General features: G+C 41.7%; 1 protein-coding gene across 1 annotated transcript; it reads left to right on the top strand.

Annotated features, from left to right (window-relative positions):
- Nucleotides 1-50: 50 nt before the first annotated feature.
- Nucleotides 51-27,747, top strand: fam210ab (family with sequence similarity 210 member Ab). The gene is made up of 5 exons (XM_053431897.1): nucleotides 51-92; nucleotides 197-333; nucleotides 13,761-14,210; nucleotides 23,471-23,582; nucleotides 26,081-27,747. The coding sequence occupies exons 1-5, from the start codon at nucleotides 66-68 to the stop codon at nucleotides 26,393-26,395; spliced, it is 1,041 nt and encodes a 346-aa protein (XP_053287872.1). The 5' UTR covers nucleotides 51-65; the 3' UTR covers nucleotides 26,396-27,747.
- The last annotated feature ends 96 nt before the right edge of the window (nucleotides 27,748-27,843 follow it).

Here is a 27,843-nt window from a genome sequence, read left to right as displayed (position 1 = left end):
AGCGTGGTCGGATGTGCACATTGACTTAGACATCTTATCCACTGCATTACCAACTGGCGTACAGCATGGAATCACTCCACCAGGAGAGACGAGTACGGTAGCGGCATATTGTGTTTGTATGTGTTATTTTGTTGTTTGTTTGTTTAACTTGTTTTTAAACCTTCACTTGTTTTAATCATATTTTTGTTGTGGTCAGGTGCTGTGGCCCGGAGGCTGCGACCCAATTCCTGGTGGAGGGAGTTTCTTCACGACCCGTTTTGTTTGGTGTGCTGTGTCATGGGTGATTTGTTTTATTAGTACGTTTCTCCATTTTGTTTGGTTCTCGTCGCCGCGGTAAGTCACAGCCCTGTCCAGTTAATTACCCATTTTAACTCAAGTGTTTGGTTTGTTTTGTGTGTTTATGTATGGATTATATGTATTTGTGTTTATTAAAGTAGTTCATTATTGATTTAAACACGTCTCTTGCCCCAGTGATTCAAACGAACCAGTGCCTTGTCCATAGTTATATTCCTGAGGTGAAACTCCTCAGGTGGCATTGTGGCAACCTTCATTACCCAGAGTTACCGCCTCGCTACATTCTGGCGTTGACGGCAGGATTTCAAATCTAAAGGGGCAGAGATGTGTTTTAATTTAATTTCTGTAATTGTGTTGAACTATTTATTGATGGGCGTCTTCTCATAAGTTTGAGTGTTGTGTATTCACAGTGTTAAAGCCATAACAGCAGTGTTTCAGTCTGAGTTTCATTCCACGTACCATTCTGTCAGGCCTTGGTATCGCTTTACCTCATCATGGAGGAGGAGATGCAACAGCTTAGGGAAATCGTGTTACAGCTTAAGGCAGACAACATAGCCGCCGCTGTCACAGAGCGACTGGTTGTGGTTCCTAGAGACCGTAAGTGTCCCATGTTCAATGGCAGGGCAGGCATAGGAATAACTGAGTGGATAGAGGAGATACAGGCATGTGTGCGTACTCGCCATCTTCTTGCTGCTGACCAGGCCCTTTTTATGTTTGATGATTTAGAGGGAGGCAAAGGAGGAGATTAAGTTTCGCCCTAGTGCGGAGCGGCGAGACCCAGTACAGGTTCTTGCTATATTAAAGGAGCTGCGCACAGTCGTATGTGACGTTACAACAGGCTATCTTTTCTCGACGCCAACTCGAAGGAGAGACGTTGCAGGAGTTTTCCTTAGCTCTCATGGCCTCACTGGCATGAGTTAAGCAGTGTGCACCTGATGGGATGCCTAATTCTGATGTCCTCCTCAGGGATCAGTTTGTTGAGCATGTTCTTGATAGCTCCCTTCGCCGGGAACTCAAGCAACTGGTCAGACGCCAGCCTACTGGCACCTTGTTGGAGCTTCGTGGTGAGGCAATTATGTGAGAGAGGGAAGGTCTTCCAGGGGGGATAGGGGGCTTAGCTCCTCATTGCCATCAGCTTATGGTCTTCAATATGGAGTACAGGATCGCTTTCAAAACGCCCCTCCTGTTACTTCATCAGGGCCAGGGTTGAGTGAGTTGATGGACCTTATGAAGTGTCAACAGGAGCAGCTTAACCAGCTCACGCAGACAGTAGCCTCTCTACAGGCCCCGCGCTCCAAAGGTCAGACCTTTCGTAGTGGTCCTTTAATCTGTAGAAGGTGCCAGCAGCCTGGACATTTTGCTCGGGAGTGTGAGGGTGATCGGACTCCGTTTCTATGCCTTTCTAATTCAGCAGCTGGGTCGAACCCACGCACCACCGCACCGTTCCATTTCTCCCGGCAATCGGAAAACTGAAACCCACTGAGCTGCGGAGTCACTGCACAGTTGGGGAGCCCACAGACTCACAGGAAAGAGTAACTGCTGACTTAATTGCTGCATGTCCAAACATTAATGTATTGATTGGAGGAGTCACTGCTTTATGCTTGGTGGACACTGGTTCAATGGTGTCCACCGTTACTGAAAGCTTCTTTCTGGAGCAGTTTGCACCTTGGGGCAACGATGGCCTTCAGTATTGTCACTGGCTACAGTTCCGAGCAGCGAACGGTTTAGCAATTCCATATATAGGCTACTTGGAGCTTGATGTGGAACTATGTGGCAAGGTGATGCCCCGTTGTGGGATTCTTGTTGTCATAAACCCCCCTGTTTTTGCATCTTCTGTCCCTGGCATCTTGGGAATGAACGTGATACGCAAATGCTATCGAGAGCTCTTCGGCGCATTTGGACTCTCTCTTTGTGATTCACCTTCAGTGTCACAGGCGCCTGGTCCCGTTATTGCGGCCTTGCAGCAGTGCCATCAGTCTGCCGCCCAGACCCCAGGAGGCCACACTGGCATTGTGAGAGTCCGAGGCAAACAAGCGGTGCGTATACCTGGAGGAGTGATAAAACTAGTTGCTGGTACCTGTCCAGAACAGTTCACTAGACAAAGTGCTCTGTTTGAGCAACCTGAGTCAGGTTTACCAGCCGGGTTGCTAGTTTCACCCTGCCTTATACAGGTTGTCCGGGGTACAGTGTATGTCCCAGTGGTCAACGTTGGGACAACTGAAATTCTCCTTTACCCACGGAAATGAGGAGAGGTCAACCTTAGCAACTGTCTCTTCCCATACAGTTGCCCCCTCAGTGTCAGATAGGTTAGAGTCAATGGATCTGTCTGAATTGTCTGAGCATGAGCAAGCCAATGTAAACTCCCTAATACGCAACTATCAATCTGTCTTTTCAACCCATGAAGGTGACTTGGGCTGCACCAACCTCCTCTCCCATGACATACCTCTGCTAGATAAGGTTCCTGTACGTCAGAGGTACCGGCGTATCCCTCCCTCAGAGTACGAAGAAGTGAAGGCTCACATTAATCAACTGTTGGAGTCCCGGGTCATTAGGGAGAGCTGTAGTCCATGTCCATCACCCATAGTATTAGTCAGGAAAAAGGATGGGAACCTGCGCTTATGTGTGGACTATCGCCTCCTTAACAGTAAGACCAGAAAGGATGCATTCCCTCTGCCTCGCATCGAGGAGAGCTTGGATGCACTACCTGGGGCTTGCTGGTTTTCCACCATCGATCTGGCCAGCGGTTATAATCAGGTCCCTATGACAGAACGAGACCGACCCAAAACTGCATTTTGTACACCATTTAGCCTTTTCGAGTTCAATCGCATATCTTTTGGTTTGTGTAATGCCCCAAGCACTTTCCAGCGTCTGATGCAGAGAATGTTTGGTAAAGAGCAAGGTCAGTCCTTGTTACTGTATCTTGATGATATTATTGTCTTCTCATCCTCTGTTGAACAACATCTGCAGATGCTGGAAATAGTGCTTGATCGGCTCCCAAAGGAAGGTCTGAAAGCAAAACTCGAAAAGTGTGCATTCTTTAGACGGGAGGTTGGTTACTTGGGACATGTCATCACAAGCCAGGGAGCGTCCACCGATCCCAAGAAAATCGGGGCTGTGTCAAAGTGCTAGCGCCCCCGTCACATATCAGAACTGCGCTCATTTGGGGGGTCACGTGATGGCGGCGAGCTGAGCAGATGCTTTTGCCGGAGCTTCGTGCCACTCTGTGCTAATTTTCTCATTATCCTGATAACAACCGGGCGCTATAAGATATTTTTGTTATTAGCATAATAGGCTATGTCCTAGGAAAACTTTTGGCCACAGTCTTTCGACAAGATGGGAAGAACCAGAGGTAATAAAGATAAAAAAGATGTCCCGTCCGAGCCCGGCGACGACACACAAGATGGCTACCTAGCCGAGTCTGATTCCGCAGATGGACTTGACCCTGCCCTTGCTAAAGCTCTGAACGTAATGACCGCCAACATTATTAAAGTTATTGATGAAAAACTCGGTCCTTTGGCCGAGACTATCCACAAACATGCTACGGAGATCCAGGCCGCTAGTGAGCGGCTAGATGAAGCAGAGGCTAGGCTACTAGCAGTTGAAAACTCCTCCTCAGCACAAGAGCCGAGGATCGTGGAGCTGGAGAAGCAGGTCAGCGCCCTCACGGAGAGTTTGGACATGGCCGAGAACTACAGCAGGCGCCTAAACATCCGAGTCGTCGGCTTGACGGAAGGTACGGAGACTGGGCAGCCGGGGGAGTTTTTCGAGGCTTGGTTACCCCGCGTCCTAAAGATGTCCACGAAGGCCGGCCGCATAAAGCTGGAGAGAGCCCACCGCTCCCTCGCACCGAAACCGGACCCGAACAGGAGACCCAGGTCGCTGCTGCTGCGATTCCACGCGTTTAGAGACAAGCAGAGAGTCATGGAGGCGGCGCGCCAGGCGAGCCAGGATGGCGGCTTAACCTACGACGGATCCAAGGTCTCTTTTTACAGCGATTTCTCCTCGACGGTGATGAAGAAATGCAAGGCATTCGATGCAGTGAAACAGCGGCTTCGTTTTATTTTTTTTTGCATACTTTTCATCATATGCTGTCAGTTCGCTCTTGTTGAGTTTGAAAGCTGTTTGTATGGTGAACAGTCCCTGTTTATTCGGGGAACGACCCTCAGTTTGTTTTTCTTTGTTGTACATTTTGTTATGCTTGTTTAGTGTAGTTCATGTGTTAAGCTCAGGACATGACATTTATATAAGATTTTTGTGGAGGTATCAGTGTGTTTCTATTCCTGCCAGGTGTGACTGTCCTATGCATCCGATAATGAGGGTCATGGGAGGCATATACAGGATGAATGTAGGCTTAACCCGCTCTGACTCTTTTATCCTGCCCTGGTGGCAAATAGTGTCTTATGGCCATGTCTGATTTATATAATATTAAGATCTGTTCATGGAACGTCCTTGGCCTCCAAAAACCTGCCAAGAGGATGGCAGTATTATCATTTTTGAAAAAGGAAAATGTTTCTATTGCATTCCTCCAGGAGACTCACCTGGAGGACAAGGATAAGCTAAATTGCTGAGGAGCTGGGTGGGGCACTTCTTTGCCACCTCATATTCCATCTGACATTTCTCCCCCTTCTAAGTGAGCAAGGGTGCTCACTAATATATGTGTTGATATTGAATATTGTGATGAGTGGAGGCAGCTTCACACTACTGATTCAGAGTTCACTTTTTTTTCGGCCCCACATAAAAGCCACACCAGAATTGATTACATTTTTATCCCCTCCTCAAAAATGTCTCTTGCTTTATCATGTTCTATAGGCAATATTGTGTTATCGGATCACGCCCCCCTTTATTTGGTGTATTCTCTCGCTGAGGACAGGGCATTGTCACGGTGCTGGAGATTTCAATCATACCTTCTCAAAGACAACAAGTTTATCTCCTATTTTACTTCAGAATTTAAGATTTTTTATTCTATCAACTCACCGTCCACAGATAATCCCTCTATCTTCTGGGAGACGTGTAAGATATACTCTCGTGGACTGATTATGTCTTTTGTTGCATCCAAGAGACGTGGGAAGAATGAACAGAGTAGACTTCTCGAATCTCGATTAGCTGAACTGGGAAAAAATCATATATCTAGTCGGAGTCCTGATTTGCTTAAGGAGCTGTTACACACGCGTACTGCACTGAATACTTTTCTCATTCAGGACTCTGAACAGTCCCCCAAACTGAATCTGTTAAAAAACACTGTTCTAACCCTGTCACTCTTAGTACCATCAGAGCTTGGAGATCCATTCGCTCTATAGAAGGCCGGGCTCAGTTATCGTCTCCTCTCACTCCCATTCTTGATAACCCGGACTTCTTGCCAGGCTGTAGGGATCAGGGCTTTAAAGTGTGGAGCACCAAAGGGCTGAAGAAAATAGGTGATCTATTTAAAGGCCAGACTTTACTATCCTTCCAGCAGTTGCAACAACAATTTGGTTTATTCAATCAGGGTGACTTCTACAGATATTTACAAATTAGAGATTTCATAGTTAAAGACACCACCTTAACGACTAATAACACCACTTCGTGTGTGGAGAAGGCCTTGTCTCTGCAGATTAGTAAGAAATGTATTACTGTTTTTTACAGAGCTCTGAACTCTAATTCTCCTCTTAAAGATCTAGGCGTTGCTATAGATGGTGCTGCCTGGCAGGAAGTCTGGTCTCAGGCCATGAACATTTCTGTGTGTAACTGCACCAAATCCATACAGTTCAGAATTGTACATCGCACGCATATAACACCTGTTGTCAAGAACAAAATGGATGCTAATATCTCCCCGCTCTGCTGGAAATCCAACTCTGAGACTGGTAATTATGTCTACTGCCTCTGGTCATGTGTGAAATTACAAAGCTACTGGTCTAGTACTGTGATTGAACTGACTGTTATCTTTGGTGTCCCAATACGGATGGACCCTATGTGCCTGATACTTGGTCTCCCGGATGGTCGGATCACTGACAGTAAACACAGGAGACTTTTCAATATACTGTCTTTTGCTGCTAGAAAGAACATTCTATTTTTCTGGAAAAAGAATGATGCTCAAACAAAAAAGTCATGGCACAACATTGTTATGGACTGCATTCCTAGTGAATACATCACGTGCATGCTTCATTCCAAAATAGAGGCCTTCTATAAGGTCTGGGACCCTTACTTGCAGCATATCGGGCCCACACTGTCATCTTCCTTGCTTCGTGGATTTCCCAGATCAGCCTAGCCTGTCTTTGGGACTTTGTCTTAAGTGGTTACGTGCACCTTGTAGCCTCGCTATGTTTGTATGCTCTGTATTGACTCCTATCTGGACTCTGCCTTGTCTTGATGTGGGGGATTGAGGGGGAGGGGGGGAGGGTTGGAAAATGTGCCCACTGTCATTTATTTTTATTTTCTTAATTATTTTCTATTTACTGTACCCACATGCCCACATTCTGTTGTTTTTACCCCCTTTTCTGTCGTGTCTGAGCAGTTCTGTATGTTTTGTGTTATGAGAAAATTTAATAAAAATATTATTAAAAAAAATTTTTAAAAATCCCAAAAATGTTCTGGGGTTTCGCCAGCTATTACCGTCGCTTCGTAGAGGGTTTTGCAAAGCTGGCCGGCCCTCTGCATAAACTTGTGGCCGAGCTGGCAGGTACCAAATCCAAGAAGGGGCCAGGCCTAACTTTAGGTGCTGCGTGGACACCTCAGTGTGAGGCGAGCTTTGAGGCCTTAAAGTCAAAGTTGGTCTCATCCCCAGTGCTAGTATATGCCGACATTACATGGACTTTCATTTTAGAAATTGATGCCATCTGTAATGGTCTTGGGGCTGTACTCTCACAGGAGACTGACAATGGCGTGAAAACACTTGCCTATGCTAGCAGAGGCCTTCGTCCCACCGAGCGCAACATGTCCAACTATAGTTCCATGACGTTGGAATTCCTTGCACTCAAGTGGGCTATGACGGAGAAGTTCCGGGAGTATTTGTTGGGGCATAAGTGCCTTGTCTATACCGACAACAACCCGTTGAGCTATCTCCAGTCAGCAAAATTGGGGGCCACAGAGCAACGATGGGCCGCTCAATTGGCCGACTTTGACTTTACCATTAAGTATCGTTCAGGTCGCAGCAACAGGAACGCTGATGCGCTTTCACAGCAGTATGTTTCTGGCGCCCATTTAGTTGATCATATCTTGCCTTGCACTTCAGTCCCCCTAGCCTTTCAGCAAGGGCCACACCCAGACCCGGGGTTGTCCGCAACTCAGTCCCTAGTTTCAGCTCTCCCATCCCACTCTGCACCTGATCTCCGCTCCTTGCAGGAGGGTGATCCATTTAAAAAAAAATGTGTTTGTGTTTTGGCGACGTAAAGCGCCGCCCACCTCGGCTGAACGGCAACATTTGCCCAAGCCAGTCATGGCGATTCTGCGCCAATGGGACCGCTTGGTGGAGAAAGATTCTGCTCCGCCGAGTCTTCCGCTCAGACGGGGGAGAGGAGTCTCTCCAGTTAATCTTACCTGCAGTTCTCAAGCAGGAGACCTTGAACCAGCTTCACCAAGAGCACGGCCACCAGGGCATCGAGCGAACTACAGAATTGGTCAGACAGCGCTGTTATTGGCCAGGAATGTCTTCTGACATTAAGAATTGGGTTCAAGAGTGTGAGCGCTGCCAAGTCGCTAAGGACTCAGGGCACGTGCCACATAGCTTTATGGGCCACCTGCTTGCCTCCCGACCCAATGACATCGTGGCCATCGATTTCACACTATTGGAACCTTCCCGTAAGGGTTTAGAAAATGTCGTAGTAATGACAGATGTGTTTAGTAAATTTACTGTCGCTATCCCTACACGGGATTAACGAGCCTCCACTGTGGTTTAGGTCTTGGTTCAGGAGTGGTTTTATAAGTTCGGTGTTCCAGGCCGCCTCCACTCTGACCAAGTGAGGAACTTCGAGAGTTCTTTGATTCACCAGCTCTGCTCGTTGTACGGTGTCACCAAATCCCGCCATACCACCCTGCGGGTAACGGACAATGCGAGCGGTTTAATAGAACTCTTCATAACCTTCTTCGTACCCTGCCAGTTTCACGGAAACGGGATTGGGCCTCCTGTCTGTCCCAGGTGCTGTTCTGTTACAACACCACACCTCATCATTTTAGACAGGAAAAAGAGATTAGATATTAGTCTGTAGTTGGTTTTAACCTCCGGGTCCAGGATGGTTATTTTGAGAAGGGGTTTGATTACAGCTAGCTTAAAGGACTGTGGTACATATCCTGATGATAATGATAGATTGATTGTGTTCAGTAAGATACTGAAGATACTTTGGAAAGGAACCACCTGAGAAGCAAGTGGATGGAGGACTTATAATTATAGTTTGATGAATTTTATGTTATTGCTTCCGGAGAGACTTTTTGTTAATTAATAAACCGGACTTTGTTTGAAACCCTTCTTTTTTTACTTCTCTCTGCTTCTGTGACGCACTGCCATACACCCTTCTTAGTGGTTAAACCTCCGGTGATACCACAATGTATAGATGGATAAAGGAATTTTTAATCAATAGGTTAATACAAGTCAGAACTGATGGCATACCTGAAGGCAGTATATTAAGTCCTTCATCATTTTCCATTATGAAGTGTTTATGGAAATAGAAAATGGGATAGGATTCTCAATGTTTGCATATGATGGAGCAATTTGAAAGAAGGGAAGAAATCTAGAAATCAAAGATAAATTATGGAAACTGCAGAGAGTAATTATTAAGTTAGAAGAGTGGTCATATAAATGGGGTTAAGAATTATTAGTGGATAAGACAAAACAAATGTTCTTTACAAGGAAAGTAATGTAATGGATATAGTAATGGATAAATCTAAGAAAGTTTAAAATATATAAGGTGTTTCGTGAAAAGTGAATGGGGGGCAGATAGAACAGCTTGATGGCCATTTACAGTCAGTACAGGTGCTTTTAAAAGAACCCCAACACCAGCATTACAGGTAGAAATGGGAAAATTGCCTCTAGATACGAGAAGAAGTAAGCATGCATTAAATTACTGGGCCAATTTACAGGGAAGAAGTAAGAGAATATGCAACACAAGACACTATAAAACCTTATTGGGAAAAGGAGAGGAGAGAGACAAAAAGCTTTGGATGGACAGTACCACAAAAAGCAACAGAACTAAACATTACAGAATTAAACTTCAGTCCAACAGCACCATTACCAGCAATAGCAATGTAAATGGTAAATGGCTTTGTATTTATATAGCGCTTTTCTAGTCTTGATGACCACTCAAAGCGCTTTACAGTACTGTTCTACATTCACCCATTCACACACACATTCATACAGTGCATCTATTCGCAGCACTTAGTTATTCTATGGGGAGCCATTCGGGGTTCAGCATCTTGCCCAAGGACACTTCGGCATGCAGATGGGTCAGACTGGGGATCGAACTGCCGACCTTCAGGCTGGAGGAGGACCACTCTACCCCTCAGCCACAGCCGCCCACAAAGTGGATACTTCCTGATGCTAATTTAGATTTCACTCTATTAAAAAAGGGTAGAGGGACTATTTTTTATTTGCATACAATAGAGGCACATATTGCAAGTTCTACAGTTATATCAAGTTTTTTACAGATGCATCAAATAAAGCATTCAATAATGTGGGAATAGCAATTATAATTCCAGACTTTCATATTAAAATAAGGAAAAAGATGAGTGAGGGGTTATTGGTATGCAGGAAAAGTAATTGCAATAATGTTAAACTCCATTGGATAGAGGACACATTCAGAAAAATCATTCAGACAGCAGACTGGACATTTTGATTGAAATACAACAAAGGTTATACAGAATTAAAATTATGGGCCTGCCAGTAGTTTTTTTATTGATACAGGCACATATTGGTGTTGAGGGAAATAAAATGGCAGATAAACTTGCAAAGGCGGCAGCGGAAAAAAGCTGCACTGATGTGGCAGTAAGCATCAGTAAAGCATAGACTAAGAGCATCATTAAACAGAGTTTGAAGGAAAGGTGGCAGAAACAATGGGAGGAGGACAGGAAAGGACGATGGTTTTACCAAATTCAAAGGAAAGTAGGAGAAATTAGATGGGCAGGAAGTAACAGGAGAGAAGAAACAAAAATATCAAGACTGAGATTTGGACACACAGGACTAAACAATACTTTGCAAACAATAGGAAAACAAGATACAGGAACATGTGAGTATTGTGGACAAGAGGAAACAGTTCATCATGTCATAGTACACTGTCCAAAATATGAGCATGAAGAATGCAGCTAATTGAAAACCTTGGTAAGATTAAAGTAAATTCTGATTTAAGAGATATCATACAAAACAACTCGAAAATCAAGTGTTATCGAGTACTATATGATTATCTTAGAAAGAAATATATAATTAAGATAATATATGTGTATATATATATTTTTTTTTTCTAAATAGAATAGATAATATGACATCTTGGTCCTAACTCCATACCAGCTGCTGGCAGTAATGTCCCAAATCGCTGTTTGCAAACCGCCAATAAAACCCCCCAAAAGATATTTTATTCATGCCTCTGACGCAAGACCAGATCGTGATAAAAAAAAAAGGTGGTGGCAGAAAAACCTTGATTACATATATTACAATATCGATAGCAATCACATATAATTTTTCATTGCCTGGTCTCTTAGAAAGAACCACAGGCAAGATTTACTGGGATATTATCAAGTTCATAAGAGACACAGATTTTGCTAAAAGTATAGTGTTTTTTTCTGCAGAATCTCATGCACACTCCAGTCCAGGTGATGGCGGTAATGCGCCTTTAAGCTGGTTTGACAAACGCTTATATACACTGAAGAAGAAGAGGAGTAGGAAGAAGTTGCAGCGACATACCCGTGCTTCTTCTGCGTTAAACGTCATCCATAAACCTGGTGGGCTTACATCCCGGTCAGCCTCGCTCTAGGCCCTTAGGAATGAGGAGAACGACGTTGTCTTGAGTTGAACACGTAACCTCCACTGCAAGTGTAGTTGCCTGTCTGTGCTCTGCATTATTATGTTTAATTTATAAAGGTAAGATTTATTTACTTGTATGTCTCCACTGTTGGTTAGCGGTGCAACCAGCTAGCAGCTAACAAGCTAACACCAGTCGTCAGAAGCCAAAGTTGGCAGCAGTTCAGACTGTACCCTTACCAATTGTCGTCTGCCAGTCAGTGTCTCAGCCAGGTGCTCCGTCTGCTCTAATGATATAACGTCTCATCACCTCCACGGAGAACCTGCCCCAGAAGGATGGCTTAAAAAAGCTGCCTTCTTGTCCTTCACAAAACTGACCAAAGTCAACTAGCCTAGAATAGCCGCCTGTGTGAAGTTAGCACGAGTTAAAATATAAACTTCCTATAATACGTGGGGGAATTGTTCGGGCTCATTGCTTTCCAAGGGATAATTTTATTATTATTATATGATAACTTTAGCAGAGGAATAAGTAGAATTAAAATGTTGAGCATTAATGAAGCTTTGACACCCTTTTGTTTTGCTGGAGATGCTGCATTTATATGTATGACTGCGGTCCTAGCATAAGGTATGTTTGTGAACCGTTGTCCTATAATCCATGTCATCAGTGATTAAAAAGGAATTTAGATCAAGACTGTTGCTCTGTGTTGTGGGAAACTTGGCTGTATAATGGGGATACATTTACATAAGTGGATACACGGTCATGTAGGGCTTGTTGTTGAAACACAAGTTGTCTATATACACATGTAAAACTCCTGAAGGGATCAAATGTATATCCCTAGTAGTATTTACCGAGAAATATCATATACTCTATAACTTGCTGGACTAGATACTAGAGTATTTAAAATGTTCAGAACACAAACACTGGATGATTGGCCAGAACGTCAGACCACACGCACCATTTGTAGGAAACAATATGACATTTCTCACAAACCTTTTTCTGCTCATTCATTCTTTTAATGGATTTTGGTTAAAATGTTTAGTTATAATAATTTTCTCCAAATAAGACCAGGTTTCCTGCAGAAAGTTTGCCAATTATCTACAAAGCCCACACCATTTACAGGACACCACTTCAACAGCGAGAGGTTAAAAGGTATTTATGTGGAGTAGTAGGCAGGTTCTTATATGCTTTAACACTATTTTTCCAGTGTTAACATGCTAACTTCAGCTTCAACTGAATATGTGGACATGTGCACCACTTGCTTTTCAGATTACTAAAACATTACAAACTTTACCTCAGATGATGGAAGCTAACTTTGTTAGCAGCTAGTTCTTAGTGCCGTCAGAGTGTGGTCATTCCTCTAGTTGAAGGTCAGAGGTCAGGCTTGCTTAGTCTGACTCCAAATCGCCAAGATGGAGAGAGAGAACACTTCAATTTCAGTAGTTATTGCTGTTCCCTTTATTTCTATTAGACATTTTCTTATGTGAAGTAACTTACGAAACATTGCCACACATTTCCATTATTTAAAAAAAACTGTCCAAGTCAATGTTGTAAATATTGTGTTTTTATTTGTGTGTTGAGTAACAAACGTCATCTATTTCACTTCTGTCCCTCCTGGAAGATGGATCCCTATGTGGAACATGTGGTTCTGTTTGAGGTTTCTGCGTTATTTTCCCCTGTTAATATAATATTTGAACAGGGGGCGCGGACACTCTCCAGGGGGGGCGCAATGTCACAGACAAAAAAAAAAACGACCAACGACCTGTCACTGGTTAGTGAAAGCTCCCTCAGTGGCGAAATGCTAGGGGCTGGACTGACACAAAACAAATCAAATACTGTTTCGTTCCTGATCCACCAATCAAAAGAGGAGTGTTATCATTTGAACGCGAGTTGCACGTACACGTCCGAGTATAAAAGTAACTGCAGGCATGGTCAGCGCTCACCCTCACTGAGACGACACCTAACCAGCTTTGGGGGGGCCCAGCTTGCAAAAGTTTGAGAACCCCTGCTGTGGACAATCTACAGGTGTGCTCTCAAATCGGCTCTTCAAGAGTTTCTTTGGGACTTTATACTAGGCGGAGAATTCAGATTCAGGACTGACAGGAGCTGTAAAGCTGCCTACAGGTTTACCTGAGGGAGAAATATTTCAAGTTTAAACCACATGAGTGCTTTCAATGCTAAGGATAGATAACCCATTCTTAATCACTCTAAGACCTAATTTTAAACTGCACTCAGCCCCCATGTCACCACTTCCTACATTTTGCAGTGAGGTCGTACGGTGGCCAGAATGCCACCCAGTTATTACTCTGACAGAAGAGATTGCAGGTATTTTTGATGCATTTCACTGACTGTGTGCTGCTGCATTTCTCGAAAGAGAAGTATGAAAGGTGCTGATTAAAAATGTATCAAATTCAAGAAAAATAATGATAAATTGAAAGTGAAATTATTTGTTAGTTGCCACACTAGACTAAAATATAATCAATAGGTCCTGCCTGTATTTGGAGTTGATACTGTATTTAAAGACGGTGTTTTTTTTGTCTCACCCCACAGTCTGGGTGAACATCACAGCAGCAGAAAGGAGGAGAAGAGAGGGAAGATCATGCAGCGTATTCTGACTCCTGGGACACTGTTGCATATGGGAGCAGTGCGCCCACTGCTGGTTGACATCACCCTTCCTAAGCCAGCAGTAGCATTGTGCTGCTGTGCTCTCCGTCTGATACCAAGATCATCTGCAGGCCAACACTGGCTCTCAACCTCAGCCTCTAGCAGGGAGGCACATCAGCCAAAACACCAGCCACCACAGGAGGAGCCTCAGTCCCAAAAGGTTCAGAGAGGGGAGGCTGGTCCTGATGCTGCAGAGGTGGATCCCCTGCAGGACAAGTCCATCGGCCTCTTCCAGAGGTTTAAGAGGACCTTCAAACAATATGGGAAGGTGATGATCCCTGTACATCTAGTGACGTCCTCGGTCTGGTTTGGAACCTTCTATTACGCTGCTATGAAGTGAGTTTACTTTTGTTCTTAGTTTCTGGCTTTGTGTTTGACAGGATTTTATTTGTAGGGTTTTTTTTGTAGGTCCCCCAGTTGCCGGATAATATCATATTGTTTAGAACACAGTATAGCATTAGTCAGCAGTATAAATCCTGGTCGAAGTAATTGCCATCTCTGAATTTCAAGAAAATTATTAATTTGTAAAATGACCAAACTTTGTCTAACCCCTACATACATATTTTTTTATATTCTTTATTTTTTTACATTTGTTTTCAAAAACATACATCAATTTTCTTTCTTCTGCTGTCCACCTTTTTCAAAATTAGGTAACTTTGTACATTTTGGGAGAGCTATAGTGTGTACATGTGGACAATAAGTACAGATCAAAAGAGAAAAAAACAAATGCATAAATAAAAACAACCCCAAAAAAAAAAAAAACATGTTAGGGAGTGACTTGAAAGAGAATGGGATAGAGGTCGATGAGGCTTGCTAAATCAAGTCAACATTACAGGGTCATTCATTCAGTACCTTCACAAAATTTGGCCTTAAAGGGGACTTATTATGCCCATTTTACCGCAAGTTGAAATGGTTCCTTGGGGTCCTAATTTTTTTTTGGTCAAAATATCACAAGGATTATTTAAAACAGCACCCTTTTTATCCTGTCTAAAACAGCCCTCCTCAGATTGATCTGTTTTGGAGTGGCCTAGTCAAAGGCTGGACTTAAATCCGATTGAGATGCTGTGGCATGACCTTAAACAAGAAAACTACAATGTGGCTGAATTAAAACTATTCTGCAAAGAAGAGTGGGTCTAAATTCCTCCACAGCGATGTGAAAGACTCATTGCCAGTTATCGCAAATGCTTGATTGCAGTTGTTGCCGCCAAGGGTGGCAGAACCATTTATTAGGTTTAGGGGGCAATTACTTTTTCACAAAGGACCAGGTAGGTTTGGATAGCTTTTTTCCCTTAATAAGTGAAATCATGATTTAAAAACTGCATTTTGTATTACCTTGGGTTATCTTTGTCTAATATTAAAATTTGTTTGATCTGAATTTGACAAATATGCCAAAAAATTAAAAATCTGGAAGGGGGCAAATACTTTGTCACAGCACTGTATAGGGGAGAGGCTGTGGACTAGTGGCAGAAACTTGGACTATGGGCAGAAAAGGTCTCTGGTTCGTCTCTGGTTCGACTCCACGGAGAAACAACAAAAAGACGAACCTGGATTGATCTGTCCAAAAATACAAGAGGATTCTCCCTACCCTGTCTAGGCCCCCTGAGCAAGGCACCTTACTCCCCCAACATCTGCTCCCTGTGCGCCGTTCATGGCTGCTCACTGCTCTGTGTGTCCTTCACCAGATGGGTTAAAAGCAGAGGTTAAATTTCCCTACCTGCATGAGTGTGCCTGTGCATGTCTGTGCATGTGTTTTTGGACAAATAAATGTATCTTAATCTGTATTTTAATCTTAATATCTTTTCGAAACCAAAATTTAAATACATAGTCAATTTCATTTGGCTTGAACCCAGCACACCACTGAAGTATTTCAGTTTATGATCTAGCTTATTAATTAATTGTATTCCCGATTTTTTTTAATTTTTTTTTTATTAGAATTTGATCCATGGAGTTTGCACATTGTCTGAGTTTTCCCATATTTGTATGGCCAATGCTGCATGAATTTCGGGATCCCCTATGATGGAGAGTTCAATGTCTTTCAATCTGGAACAAAAATTTGGGGTATATACATTAATTAAGTGTTTAGTCTGGGCAGCGTAGAAATAATCCTTGAAATTAGGTAGACCCATTCCTCCTTGCTTCTTTAGAGCTTTAAATTTAACCCTGGGTTTTTTGCCTTGCCAGATAATTCTTGAAATCATTTTATTCAGTTCAGAAAATTGTGTGTAAAATTGTGACTCTGTAAAATTTTTTTTACAGAGTCAATTCTATGGCTGAGACTTAGGAAATAAATAGCTCCATCTGTATCATCTTTAAATTTTGCCAGGAGGGGGGCATAATTTATCACTGTCAGTGTTGAGATATTTTTCGGTAAGTGTATTCCTTAATATTTCAATGAACTCAGTTAGAGGAATTTTGTCTAATATTTTTTTTCGAGGCGTAGAGTTAAAAATCAAAATTTGTGTTTTTTGCAGATTTTATTTATATCCTGCATATCTTCCAAATGTTTCTAGCAGGTTCATTAATTCTGAAAAAGAGTTTGAGGGGGTACTTAAATAAATCAGTATCTCATCGGCCTACTATGCTACCTTGTGGTCTTCTCCATTTATGCGGATGCCTTTAATACTTTCCGTCTGTCTTATCCACTGTGCGAGAGGTTTTATATAAAGTGCGAAAAGTAATGGGGAAATTTGGCACCCCTGTCTTGATCCACGCTCCAATATAATGGTATCTGAGAGATACCCGTTTATTTTTATCCAGGCCGATGGTTTAGCATATAGCGTATGAATGCCCTTGATAAAACTGTTATGCATGCCAAATCTTTCAAGGACTTAATATAAGAAAGGCCAACTAACTGAGTCAAAAGCCTTCTCAGCATCCAAACTGATTAGGTAGGCTTCAAGATTGTTCTGTTGGATATGATTTAATATGTGCAACTATCGCCTGATGTTATCGTGGGTTTGTCCTTGTTAGATAAATCCAGTTTGGTCATTATGTACAAGTTGAGGAAGGATGTTTTCCAGTCTTTTAGCAAGTATTGTATAATACTTGATCACTGCCTTGCGCCAAGATGGAGGCATTATGGAGTCTATTAAGGTGGTTTTGCAGGCCCCTAAAAAAGATTTGGCACTAACTCAAATCGAAATGTCTTATACCACTCTGAAGGAAGGCCATCCGGACTGGGTGATTTATTAGCTTTTAGCTTAGAGATAGTTTTGTTCAATTTTTTTTCAGTTACCGCTGCTGTCAATATCTGATATTGTTCTTCTGATAGAACAGGTAGATTGAGTGAATTGAGAAATTTGCCAATTTGTTGCCTGCTCTCTAGATGTGGTTGCGTATACAGAGATTTATAGTCCTTTTAAACGCTCTTTGTATTTCATCTTGTTTATAGTGTATAGATTTAGAAACTGGGTTCCTTGTTTTGTATATAGTTCTGTCCGCTTGCTGTTTTTCTTGCCAGAAGTTTTGCGGATTTTGGGCCTGGCTCATAATATTTCTGTTTTGTAAATATCTTTTTTTTTTTTTTCATTTCCTTTGAGTGTAATATATTTATTTTGTTGCTTACTTTCTTTATTTTTATCATTCGTTTTTTGTTCTCTTTTATGCTGTTTTCGCAAGATCTTTTAATTCTTTGTTAAGGTTTATTAGTCTTAATTGTTTTTCTTTCTTTTCATGGGCACAGTAAGATATAATTCTCTTCTGAAGTCCCGGACTTCGACAAGAATGCTTTGCAGGGTAGCTTCGGATCTTTCCTCGTCACGTGAGGACGGGCCCGGGGAGCTGCTTCAGCTGTCTTGTCTCACTTCAGGATCATATTCCATCACATTTGTGGTCGTCTTACTTCTAGTAGTAACCCCTTTCTCCATTATCAAAGAAAAATAAATACTTTTAATAAAAGTACTGATTTTTGGTAGAACTTTGTGCCGGTCACACCGGAGGCTGAAGCACCGCGAGGCAGCCTTGGCGCAGCGCGGTGGTCTCTTTCAAAATGAATGCGCTGTCGATGTCTTCTAAAACAGACTCAATGGCAGCATCTACACATCTCAGCTCGCCAGCGGCAGGCATGTTTGTTGAAAACGAATTCAACCCAAGGGCACTTTGATGACGTTGTTGATTACGTTACCGTTGATCATCTGTCAATCATCGTATAAAGCCCGCCCTGACAATCTGATTGGCCAGGTCGGGCCATAATTTTTCCTCAACGGAGCGACTCCAGACCGAACTGCCCAACCTAAAATGTTGTGGGCGGGGCTAAGTTCGTCTGGCATCCAGGCTAGATTTTTGGGGTTATTTAGCTAAATAAGTTGCTGAACAAAATAGGCTACTGAACAAAAAAACCTATAACCAATAATAATTGCATAAAACAGTCAAAACCACCAAGATGAACACATTGGTTTTCCGGGCCGATTGATAACTAAAAGCAATTGATTACCATATCCGTATTGTGTAGACTCTGTATGATCGTCCCGGAACTTAAGGGGAAAGTAATGGCGACATTTGAGTGTGTGCATTCACGCTTCTCTTTTTCTCTGTCTTAACATTATCACACACACACCGACTAAGATGACATCTCTGCCCGCCACAGTTAAAATGTTGATTTGTTTGAATTTTCTCCGCAATATCAATACTGATCACCACATAATGATCATAGCTTTTCTTAAATAAGTAAAATCTTTCCTCATATCTGTGCATTCATTCATAATTCAGCTTGTCTCTTGCGCTGACACATTCATCACATTAAACTCACACACATAAAAATTGTCATGGGACACGTGTTAAAGGTTCAAAACAACAGACTTTGTTAAATTGGCAGTGCGCAGCTCGAATGATTGACGGGGACCGGAGCAGTGAATTACTGAAAGCTGCTAAAAACTGTAAAAATTTGTTTGAAATGATTATATCAACAATGATCACCACATAATGATACTTTTCTTGAACGAGTAAAATCTTTCTTCATATCTGTGTGCATTAATTCACCTCGTCCTGACTCCGCCTGCTATCCTTTCTCTCTCACACTGACATGCACATAGACACCCGCACTCACACACAACAGTGCCATCGGATAGAAATGGCCCCACCCTACTGGGTGTTATGACTTCAATATATTTATATCTATTTATTCAATATCAACATTTAAAACTCCTACCTCGATTACAATTAATGAACGATTATATACTTATTTTGAATTTATTTTTTAAACATTGCGTTCATAGCTCCGAAAAGGTCTGCATTAGAAATGGGTACGAAAGGATAACTTTGCATCTCTTGTAAGTAAAATTATTATTTAAAAGAGTGCCATGTTAAAAAAATGGATTACAGTGACCAAAATTATCAGTTCAGTATTATCGCGGTAATTACTGATATCCTTACTATATTAATTCCACCAAATTTGACTTTGAAATAATATAAATATATCAATAAAAATTTGAGTTTTTCATTATTCATCAAATGTCAAAAACTTGTTATGTTAAGTACAGACATCATCCTCAAATTAGGGACAAGTCGGGACAAAATATTCGCATTAAACGCAAGCAATTTGGGGACAATGGATGTTAGCAATTCTTATCTATGGCCATATATTTCTAACAGCTCTCCTGCTGTTGCAGCCCCCACCTGACTGCCATACCTTCCGCCATGTTTTCACAATACATAAAAAATTCTGCACCTACATCGTGGAGACTTGCTGACTTTGGTTGATGGACAGTATCAAGACTTTATGTTGCTTGTTTTCCCTTTAACATTTAGAATTATTCGTTGGGGCTACTATCAACTTTATATTACATTTTATTTTGCCACACCGTATAGTTTAATGTTGGCACCCACCTCCACAGTACCCACATAAGCGTCACTGGTCCAACTGAGATCTTTTTGGGGGAAAGATAAAAATAAAAAAATAAAATAATGTGGTTGCATAAGTGTGCATACCCTCTTATAACTTGGGTTGTGGCTGTATTCAAAATTAACCAATCACATTCAAACTCATGTTAAATAGTAGTCATAACACACCTGCCATAATTTACAGTGCCTCTGATTAATCCCAAATAAAGTTCAGCTGTTCTAGTAGGACTTTCCTGACATTCTCTTAGTTGCAACTTACAGCAAGAGCCATGGTCCGCAGAGAGCTTCCTAAGCATCAGAGGGATCTCATTGTTGAAAGGTATCACTCAGGAGAAGGGTACAAAATAATTTCCAAGGCATTAGATAAACCATGGAACACAGTGAAGACAGCCATCATCAAGTGGATAAAATATGGCACAACAGTGACATTTCCAAGAACTGGACATCCCTCCAAAATTGATGAAAAGACAAGAAGAAAACTGGTCAGGGAGGCTTCCAAGAGGCCGACAGCAACATTAAAGGAGCTGCAGGAGATTCTGGCAAGGACTGGCTGTGTACTACATGTCACAACAATCTTCCGTATCTTTCGTATGTTTCGGTTATGGGGTAGTGTGGCAAGACAGATCCCTTTCTTACCAAGAAAAACATCCAAGCCCGGCTAAATTTTGCAAAAATACATGAAGTCTCCAAAAAGCATGTTGGAAAATGTGTTTAAGGTCTGATGAAACCAAGGTTGAACATTTTGGCCATAATTCCACAAGGTATGTTTGGCGCTAAAACAACACTGCACATCACCCAAAGAACATCATACCCACAGTAAAGCATGGTGGTGGCAGCGTCATGCTTTGGGGCTGTTTTACTTCAGCTGGAACAGGGGCCTTAGTCAAGGTGGAGGGAATTATGAACCGCTCCAAATACCGGTCAGTTTTGGCCCAAAATCTTAAGGCTTCTGTTAGAAAGCTGAAGATGAAGATTCACCTATCAGCACGACAATGACCCAAGCACACATCCAAATCAACAAAAGCATGGCTTCACCAGAAGAAGATTAATGTTTTGGAATGGCCCAGACAGACCCTAGACCTTTTTCCAATTGAACATCTGTGGGGTGATCTGAAGAGACCTGTGCACAGGAGATGCCCTAGCAATCTGACAGATTTGGAGCCCTTTTGCAAAGAAAAGTGGGCAAATATTGCCAAGTCAAGATGTGCTATGCTAATAGACTCCTACCCCAAAAGACTGAGTGCTGTAATAAAATCAAAAGGTGCCTCAACAAAGTGTTAGGTTAAGGGTGTGCACACTTATGCAACCCGGTTATTGTAATTTTTTTATTTTTTATTTTTCCGCCTAAAAGATTTCAGTTTGTTTTTTCAACTGAATTGTTCATGTTAAAGCTCACATTAAAGGTCGAAAAAGTTCAGACAGGATTCTTCTTTGTTTGATTTATTTACATCACAAAAACCTTGCATTTTAAGAGGGGTGTGTAGACTTTTTATATCCACTGTATATAATATGGTTGTCAGTTTTGGTGTGAGGAGGGACAGAAGAGCGGGCACACACAGAGACACCACACACTCCCGCAGACAGAAGTTCCCTCCTGCAGATTATGATGGAGCACAGTGTTTTAACTTCACTGTTGCAGAATAAGTGATGACCAGTTTATCCAGGTACATTATATGAATTCATCAGATTTTTATAAATATCAGTTCGAAGTGTGATGATTAAAAAACATCAGAGTAGCAGAGTCACGTGTTGACCAGTGGAGTGATGTGCCTCAGTGCAGTGGTGCTGATATAAGATGAGATACAAACTTTGCTGATCCACACACTGGGAAAATTATGTTGTTACAGCATTTTGCAGGTCAGAATGAGATAGACACGGGAATAAAGAAATAGAAAAAAGCAATAGAAAAAAAAAATCGTTTGAGAGGATTCTTCATCTTTATAGTGTTAAAACTACTGAAAAGGATTTGTGTGTATGTAGCTACTTAAAGCCCAAACAAGTAACTTTTTTCTATTTGTTACCACTGTCACCTTTCGTAAAAACCTTGGACTAGACAAGAGGTTATTGCATTGTACATAACAACCAACTTAATTCAGCATCTGCAGAAGCATCATGTGAAGGAGCTCCAGGAGTTCATGCTATCTAATACACAAAACACAACACCAGGCAGCAGGCCATCACTGACACATTTCAGAGTCTTTGTAAACTTCCAGTAGATAGTGGAAAGGCTAAAGGGATTATAGAGAAGTTGCTCAATTTCATCATACTCAATGACCAACCAATGCTCGATTTCGTAACCTCCTGGAACAATTAGAGCGAAGGTATGGTTTGATGTCTAGGAAATATATATATATCAGAGACTGCTTTACCCTGAAATATACATCAGTCATCACAGTTAATAGCACATAAAGGCGTTAGCTCCATGACTTTTACCACTGATATTCAGACCTCAGATGTGAGCCCCATGTATTTAATAAGTCTAACTGTTTACAGGGTGAACTCGGATACGTATGTACTACAGAGCGTGTTGCTTCAAGTAAAAAAGTGCCGGGCGTCACATACCAACAGTTTAATTGTGGTCTCTATTAAAGGGATAATTCAACCAGATAAAATTCACTCGATCTACTCGCCGATAGAGGATTGCGTAGTGTTTGAGTCCACAAAACACTTTAGGAGTCTCAGAGGTAAACAGTGTTGCAGCAGAATCCAATGCAATTGAATAAATAAGTGATCAAAGCTTCAGACGTAATGAAACAATAGAAATATATATCATGCCTCCATACTGCTCATGTGATTTCAAGTGTCCACAAGCCCCCCAATTTGTAATTTTTTTTAACATGAAATTTTTTTTCATGTCAAATTGTCATTACATGACAATTTTTCATGTCATAGTAATAACATTGTCGAGATCTTAAATAGCTCAATGCTATTGTTTGCAGTTACCAAAGTGACAAACCTATAACAATCCAAATAAAATCGATGGTAATGCAGGTGAATCAATGACATTTTGAAATTGATAGGCTTGGCTATGTTTTGGTTTTTATTTTGTTAGGGTTCGAGGCCTGAAGAGTCAGAACCCTATTGTTTCTACTCCGGTTTGTTATTTTTTATTTGTACACTGCCGCTTCGGCTAAAATTCCTGTGAGCTGGAATGAGCTAGTAACACGAAACTTGGCACAAGAACTGGCATTGATGTGCATCAACTTTCTGTGAAACATGAGCTCAATTGGCCTGATGGTAGCACTGTAATTAGGCCTCAAAAAGACAAATTTTGACAGGCCCCTCACACCCTGAGTCAAAAAATTCAACTCAAGTCCAGCTCAATGAGTCCTACAAAAAAGCCTCTTGGACCATAAAAGTCCAAGAGATGGTGATAAATGCATGGGTGCGTGTGCCCGCCCAGGCAGCAACTACTTCTTATTTGATACATTTCCCACAAATATGGGGAGGACTCAAATAGGCCTGCATAGTTCTGTGTTTAATTTATTTCAAAGTAGGCCTATGCCAGTGTATTTTCTTCTGCTCTTCATAAGAGTTTGGTGTGTTCCTTTTTTGTAACAGGTAAAAATAGCAATAAAATGAAAAACAGTTTTCTTGTCATTCTATAATTTCATAAATTCATAAACAAACTATAGATTTATATATATAGTACACTTTTTCTCCCCTATTGTCTCAATTGCTGTTGTAGGACATAAAGACTGTTAAAATAAGACTGTTTCATAATATCTTTCTTCCCTTTACATTTTGTTTCTCCTCAGAGGTGTGAATGTGGTGCCATTCTTGGAGATAATGGGTCTACCGGAGACATTAGTGGGCCTTTTGAAAAACTCTTCGAGTGGCTATGCTCTGACTGCATATGCCATGTACAAGGTAATTTGATGGGTTTTTATAGTTTGTGAACATTTTGGTTCATTCCTTCATTGATCATTTTTTATTTGTTTTAAAACAAGCTTATTGTCAGGTTTTCTTAAATGTTCCCAATGCTGATTTACATGTGTCTCTCATAAGGGCTGCACGATATATAAAAAAAACGCAATATCAACATGCGCACTATAAACAATGCGATATACGTATCACAAAAGACTTTAACTGCGATAAATGGTGTTCCATGTGCAATGCATTCATGATCTATAGGTCTATATTATACACTGCTCGGGAAAATTGAGTGAACACTTAATAATAACACCAAGTCAGTTCAACTTCAGGGATATAAGTCTGTCCATTTAGGAAGCACCATAAAAGTGCTTTTATGGTGCTTATACGTTTGAATAATCTGATTATGATTTTTTCCATAATCGAGCAGCCCTAACAGGTTGTCCAGCTCCTTCAGGATGGCATATCCATACATGCGGTCACAAGAAAGTTTGCTGTGAGTACACCAGTATTGTTAGGTCCACCACTGTTCCCTGTTACCTTCAAAGATAAGAGCAGGTTCACAATCAGCACATATGTCTGGCCTTAAAGAGTCTTGAGACGCTGTGGACAATGTTATGCTGCCTGTAACATCATCCAGCATCACCAGTTTGGTGATGGTCTGTGGAGGCATATCCTTGGAGGGTCGCATCGGACTCCATGTCATAGCCAACAGTACCCTGATTGCTGTTATGAACCGAATGAAATCCTCAGAGGAATTGTCAGACCTTATGCCGGTGCAGTGGGCCCTGGGTTCCTCCTGGTGCAGGACAATGCCCAGCCTCATGGTCAGAGTGTGTAGGCAGTTCCTGGATGATGAAGGCTTTGATGCCATTGACTGGCCCTCAAGTTGCCCTGACCTAAATCCAATTGGGCACCTATTGGGCGTGATGTATCAGTGTGTAAAGCGCCGCCAATTACCACCAGAGACTATCCAGGAGCTTATTGATGCCCTGATCCAGGTTCTGGAGGAGATCCCCCAAGTTACCATCCACCGACTCATCAGGAGCATGCCAAGAAGTTGTCAGGAGTGCTTACAGGCACGTGGAGGCCATACACACTACTGAGTCACATTTTGAGTTGGATAAGCCTGTGATTTCAATTTTCTTCTTAGATTTTCGTTGTAGTTTTATATCAAGCCCTCAATGTGTTGATGATTTTGGTTTCCATTGACTGTATAACTTGAATAATTCGTTCATCAAGATCTGATGTGTGAATTAAGTGTTCCCTTAATTAGCCGTGTCTTTTTAATTCTGAATATCTTTAATTTGGCTAAATTAAAGATATTCAGATCATTGACGAATTTTTCTGTTTGTCCCTGGTCAAATTCATCACTATGAGCGGTTGATTATATGGAAGAATTATGTAGCTTCTTTATGATAGTACCAGAACCTGAAGAAAAACTAACACACACAGACTCTGCTGTTCTATATGTCCCTCGCAATCTCTCTCACAGACTCAGCATAATGATCAATACTCATATTAATTTGTTAAATCTTTCTTCACAGCAGCGCAAGCATTCATCAGCTGAATCTGTCTTTCTCTCACTCACTCACTCTCTCTCTTTCACTCACTCACAAACACGCGCACGCACACACACACACACACACACGCGCTAACAGTGTGATCGGAACCATGTGTATACTCTGGAATGCATGGAGAGCCAGTGGAGATGGCAGGGCATGCTCGGTTCGGCTTTTTGCGGTTTGCACAGCACGAATGATGGAGACACAGAGAGGGGCAGTAAATTACCGACGGAACCGCTTAAAACTGTAAAACATATATTTTCAAGGTCCAAACATTTATTTAAAGAACCCAAATTAACAATTCAAGTGGAGCTGGCATTGTTCCCTGGGTCCTCTTGTGTTGCACGAGATAAACTTGCAACAAATTCGCATTGATTGAATCACTCTCAAATTGGTCTCAACACCATGGCCATACTGGAACTATACGCTTAAAGAGTTGTTTGAAACTGGCAAGACACATGCAGAGATTTCCACCTCGCTGCAGCCGATGGGTATCCACGATGCTCTGAAATGCAGCAGCGCTGGGTGGGTGGTGGAAGGAAAAGCAGGTCGGATGTGTAATTTGCACGCTAGATGAGTTATCCACGCAGATCCTCTCGCCATGCACCTTGTAATGCCTAAAGGGCTAAAGTGGCCGTCACTCCCAGGAAATATGGCTACATTGCTGTCATCAGGGATTTAGAGACTGAGACCATGTACCTTTTCAAATGTAAGCAGTGATGCAAGGGTTTCACCACAACATAACTTACAGATCAAACAAATACTACATCAAAATCAAGCTTGGCCTGTGACCCCTTTTTTAATCTAAGTCTAATATCGTGCAGCCCTTTATTCCATCGTCATAGATTTAATAAAGCAGATGCAGTATAGTGATTTTATGAGGGATGGATTCAGGGATTCCTTGTGTTCCTTGTGTTTGTTTTCTTACAGATTTCCACTCCTGCTAGATATACAGTAACCCTGGGTGGAACATCACTATCAATTCAGTATCTCCGCAAACACGGCTACTTGTCCACGCCACCACCTGTAAAAGAATACATCCAGGACAAAATGGAGGAGACAAAAGAGAAATTTACAGAAAAGATGGAGGAGACGAAGGAAAGACTGTCAGAGAAAATGGAGGTTACAAAGGAGCGCATCTCTGAGAAAATGGAAGAGACTAAGGACAAGCTTTCTGAGAAGCTGCAGGAAACCAAAGACAGAGTCTCTGATGGAAAATCATTTTTTAGAAAGAAAAATGATTAGCGAATCACATTGACAGGTTGAAATTTCATCAGTGAATTGGGAGCAAGACAGCACTTCTGAGACTGGGAGGAACAGAGAAACACATTGCACTGTCTTAGGTCAGAAATCACCTCACACAGTTAGCTTTCACCTGTTGTCTGTTTTAATTGTCAGATTCCGTTTCTTATTGACTAAACCCTGCGACTGTTAGTGTTGACAAAACATCAGCTTTATCTCTGATTTTACACATGCTCAAGTTATCTGGACTTCTGCTGGCTGTTTGATGAAAAGGCATGGTCATATTTCTCTTCACAAAACTTTTTAATACGTATACATTTACAAGAGGGGAAAATGTCCATGTACCATTTATCTTTGTATAAACAGTAATAATAGAAACATAAAAATTGTAAAGCTTTGTTCAGACATGCACTGATATCAAGATATCCTCAGCAGTTTTATAGGAGGTGTATGTGTGAACGCAAATGTGAGTGAGAGTCTCTGTACTTCCTGCCTGGCCCCATAGATTAACTTCCACAGAAAGTCTGTAGAATCCAACGTGGGCACACAGCAGGAGATCCCCGTGGGTCGGATGGGTAATGAGCTTTTACATGAGACAGACGTAAAAAGATAACAAAAATCTAATGGTGGTAAGTGCCGATGTCAATATGCTGTGAACAAAATCACAAATTCGCCGCAGCGGAATTAATTAATTGCTTCCTTGCTTTGCCTGCTACACCACCCCTCGCCTGAATCCCGTTTGTGACGGGTGTGAGTGGAGGTCTCCAGCTGTGTTGCGGATGTCCTCCGCAGGACATGTCTGAAATGGCTTATGAGAGAGAGAGCAGTCGTAATGCATCTGGGGGTGTTGAGAAAATATAGGTTGAAGTTTGTTGTTATTTTGGTGTACTAGTCCATCAAAGCCTTTCAGCAGAACCTTTAAAACCTTATGGTTTTTCTCATGAAATGAGAATTTTTTCTGATGTATTTTTATCTCATAGCCAAACGGATTATTGTCCTGTCTGTACCACTTCATGTTGTGTATGAAAGTCCACTCATTTTTTGGAGACTGCTTTTTGGGCAGAAATTGTCACAGTGCATGTCAGTTTACATGTGATGAGTTATTGGTCAGGTAAATTGAGTCATTTAAACATGGTGGGTCCAGTCTTGTACATGCAGTCATATGTATGAACACAGGAAGTACTGTGTAATACAGGGATATAAAAAAGTGGTTACAGTGTCCTCCCTGCCAGCTGAGATAGCTGGCAGGCGGAACACTGTAACCACTCTCCTGGCTTTTCCAGTAATTAGAAAATGTTGTCTAAATTTCAAACAGTGGTTCAAACCACAGCTGAATAAAATAAATTGCAAATCAACAGTTTGTTGGCTTCATTTATAAGAATTAAGACTGTGCATTTAGATTGAGCCTATTGTAGGGACCTGGTATTTGGGGAACCGAAGTCGGGCCTACA

This window comes from Pleuronectes platessa, chromosome 10 (assembly GCF_947347685.1).
Source record: "Pleuronectes platessa chromosome 10, fPlePla1.1, whole genome shotgun sequence".
Lineage (NCBI taxonomy): Eukaryota > Metazoa > Chordata > Actinopteri > Pleuronectiformes > Pleuronectidae > Pleuronectes > Pleuronectes platessa.
Note: the sequence above shows the minus strand (reverse complement) of the source record. Positions and strands in the feature narration are given on the sequence as shown.